We start from the raw sequence: 3,798 nt of genomic DNA on the forward strand, positions 1-3,798 counted from the left end.
CTGTCTTTGTCTTCAACCCACACTCAGTAAGTCAGCGGCAGGAACTTTTTATTTCTCTTCACCAGGAATCCTTTAGGCATGTCTGTAGCAGAAGAGGTGCAGCCTTTTGAAGGGGCATCAGAGTGGCCCAGGGGGCAATTGCCCCCCTGCCTCCTGGCCCAGTCCTCCCCTGTCCGCTGACATCCGCAATGCCCATAGACTTACATTATGTACGTATATCATCTGCAAACGGTTGGGATGATATGCGGACATACGGACCGGATGACACAAGTGTCATCCGCTCTGTGAAAAAAAAAAGGACCGGACTGATCGCCCGTGTGAAAGAGCCCATAATCGTAATAAAGTTAAATAACAATAATAAACATTTGTTTTATTATTTAAAAATACCATATATATATATATATTTTTTTTAAACATACGGTATACCTTATTTTAAAGGATAGCTACCCTTTAAGCAACTTAAGCCTCACAACCCCTCCCTCATCCTCGATGCTACATATAAATTCTTGTATTTATCTCTGGAACCCTACAGGAGAGACAGCCTTTGACAGAGTGGCCAATGTTGTTTTCCACTTCTGAGCTAGTGGGGCCATATGTTATTGAGTATGCCTGCCCTTCACAAACCCTAACAGACAACTCATCAACAAGCAGACTTGCAAGTAGATAGATTTTCCATTAAGGCCTACAGAGAAAAGTTATACATGGCAATGCTGCACACAGGTAAGCTGTTGGTTGTAGGCCACACTTTTTGAATGGGCTTCCTTTTGAGATGAAGAAAGTACAAGGGAGTATAGTTAGACTTAGAATTAGAGAAGGATGGGCTGAAGCCTTAGCTTGTTTATAAGTATAGTTATCCTTTATCTGGAGAAGTATAGGGACCATATGATAATCAACAATTCACCAGCAAGCTTACCACCCAAACCTTTTTACTCTGCAGAAATTGTTTGTGAGTAAATATAGTGCCAGTTTGCACATCTGCATAAAACAATCAACCAATTAACACTGAATACATTGCTTGGATTGTGCTACATACCGAATGACTACATGAAACAGAATAAAGCAATGTCAAAAATATTACAAAGGTGGTAAAACTAAGTGTGTTATTTTGAATTCCCTAAGATCGTCTGAAAAATTTGCCTACAATTCTTATTCTGAGAGCCTTGGTCCTTATGCCGTAGATCAGAGGGTTAACAATAATAGACGTACTCATGCCACTCATTGAGATAACAACATGGGCAACAGTTGAGAGAGAAACACTGCTTAATCTATACCTAAAGGCAACAAACATAGCTCCAACCATAAAAATTAAATAGGCAGTTACATGAGTCACCAAAGTTTGGGTGGCTTTCTGCGAAGCTTCCCCAGGAAGTCTGAGACAGATGACAATCGTTCTTACGTAACAATAAATGATTACAAGCATTGAGCTAATAGTGATGAACAAGGTCCATGTTACTCCATAAATATTATTAACTGTGATATCGTCACAAGAAAGTCTTAGAAGGGACAAGGTCTCACAGTAGACATTGTTGATATTTACCGCACAAAAAGTCAGCCTTGCTGTTAACAATACAACCGCACATATTCCAATAAGAACAAGGACCCAAATGGCAAGTAGTAGCTTTTGACTTGTCAAGTTTGTCATCAGAGAAGAGTACCTTAGAGGGTAACCTACCGCCAAATATCGATCATAAGCTATTGCTGTAAAAATAAACATTTCAGCAGCTGCGTGCGTCTGGATGCAGAAGGCCTGAAATAGACACCCGGAGAGAGAAATAGTTGAATTTTTAGACAATAAGTCAATCAGCAGCTTAGGGAGGTAAGCCGAACTCCCAAACATCACGTTTAGGACCAAGCCACATATAAAGATATACATCGGTTCATGCAAACTTTCCTCTGTCCAGGTTACATAGACAATCATTGCACTCACAGAGAAAGAAGTTGAATATACTGTAAAAGCAAGTACAGTGTAAAAGTATCTAAATGATTCCATCTCAACAAGCCCCAATAGGACAAAATTGGTGTAGGTTGTTGATACGTTCTCCATGGATAGGCTTTATTTCTTGCACACACAGTAGGCTAATCAGAACATTTCAATCTGGATAATAATAAATAAATGGGAAAAAACATTGTACTCTATGGATACGTTATAAGTAGTTCCTGCTACATTGCTTTCCTCTTGAATTCTATATATTATAGAATCATCCAGTGAGGCTTTTTATAGCCTTCAGAAAGCTTTGCTTTGAAATAATTTGGCACTTTTGTAGCAACTGCAACAAAGCCTTCCAGTGGGACCATTAGCTGTCACAGTTGGTATCCTAATTAGTGTCAGAAATATAATTAGCCATACCTATGTAAATCTGAACTCAGCGAAAAAAAATGAACACCGTTCTGTTTGTGTTTCCTTAAAAATATATATTTATTTTTAAATGCAATCATTGTATGAATTTGTATAAAAGGACTTCCATATCACCAAATCCCAAACTATGAATGTTTGGTCCACACACTATTTCATGTCCAAAAACACTGCTTGTTAGTTACAGAATATACTGCTCCCTGAAGTCCATCCACTGCATATATTGTATGAAAGAGTGAGATATGACTTCCCTTATTCTACGTGGTTTTAATAGGAAAGGAAATCTGCAATGCTTGAACAGTGCCAGTGTGTGTGGAGGGATCTCAGTGTTCTCTTGGATTGACCATCCAACCACCTTGGCTCCTACAATGGGTATAGAAAAGAATAACCTCCTTTTAAAATAATCACATGTTGTTTCTTTGTAGTTTGAAATGAAGACAGGCACATTTTGTTTTATCTAGCTGTATTTACTGTATTATTTGCAACTTATAACATACAAGTGAAAGATATAACACCAACATGTCAGAAAAAAAATAAATAAAATAAAAAACAGAATAACAGAGTTGGAAAAAGGACCACCCCTTTGTGTCAGTATTTTGTTGAACCACCTTTTGCTTTAATAACAGCCTTTATTCTGTTGGGATATGTCTCTACTAACTTTGCACATCTAGACTTTGCAATATTTGCCCGCTCTTTGCGGAACTGCTCATGTTCCGTTAAATTTGATGGTGACCGTTTGTGGACTGCTGTCTTAAAGTCATGCCACAGATTTTCAATGAGGTTTAAGCCTGGGCTCTAACTAGGCCATGCAAGGACATTTGCCTTTTTCTCCTTCAATCACTGTTTAGTAATTGTTGCCAGTGGCGGAACTACCAGAGTCGCAGCAGTCGCACTTGCGACTGGGCCCTGCCGTTCCGCCGTTGTATGGGGGGCCCGCCACCCCGCCCGTTCCTCTCGCTCTGCTGTGAAGGGCCAGCTTGTTCCGATCTCCAGCTGTGAGCTGCCCCTTCCTCTCCTGGCGCTGTCAGTGTGAGCGATGCGGCCCCTCCCTCCCTCGTTTGTTCCACCACTGGGAGAGGAAGCACCTGCCTGCTGGCCGCTGAGTGGAGGCTGAGCAGGGACTGTCATTGTAGGGAGGTGGATAGTGATAGGCTGAAAGGGAGGCGTCAGCTGAGCATCTGACGACCAATATATTTAAGGGAGAGGAGCTCTCTCTTCTGGGAGGCGACCCCAGGCATCCAGAGGCATCCCTGACTTGCGACTGACTTAGTAAGTTATTATTTGCAAGATGTCAGTGCAACTGATCCCATCCTCCACCACTGCTGCCTCTTACCGACCCCCCCCTTCACCACCACCATAGATCTCATCCCTATTGCCCCCATCACCTGTGCCGCAGAGGTGATGGGGTGGGGAAAGGGATGAGATCTGTAGTGGTGGTGGTGGTG

The 3,798-nt window shown here is 41.6% G+C and overlaps 1 protein-coding gene across 1 annotated transcript; it reads right to left on the reverse strand.

The window, feature by feature from the left end:
* Window positions 1–1,114: 1,114 nt before the first annotated feature.
* On the reverse strand, window positions 1,115–2,044 carry LOC309548300 (olfactory receptor 51E2-like; the record flags this gene model as incomplete). The annotated part of the gene is made up of 1 exon (XM_082248239.1): window positions 1,115–2,044. One exon carries the CDS (start codon window positions 2,042–2,044, stop codon window positions 1,115–1,117), a length of 930 nt encoding a protein of 309 aa, XP_082104365.1.
* Window positions 2,045–3,798: the final 1,754 nt, after the last annotated feature.

This window comes from Pelophylax lessonae (assembly GCF_965119305.1).
Source record: "Pelophylax lessonae genome assembly, chromosome: 2".
NCBI lineage: Eukaryota > Metazoa > Chordata > Amphibia > Anura > Ranidae > Pelophylax > Pelophylax lessonae.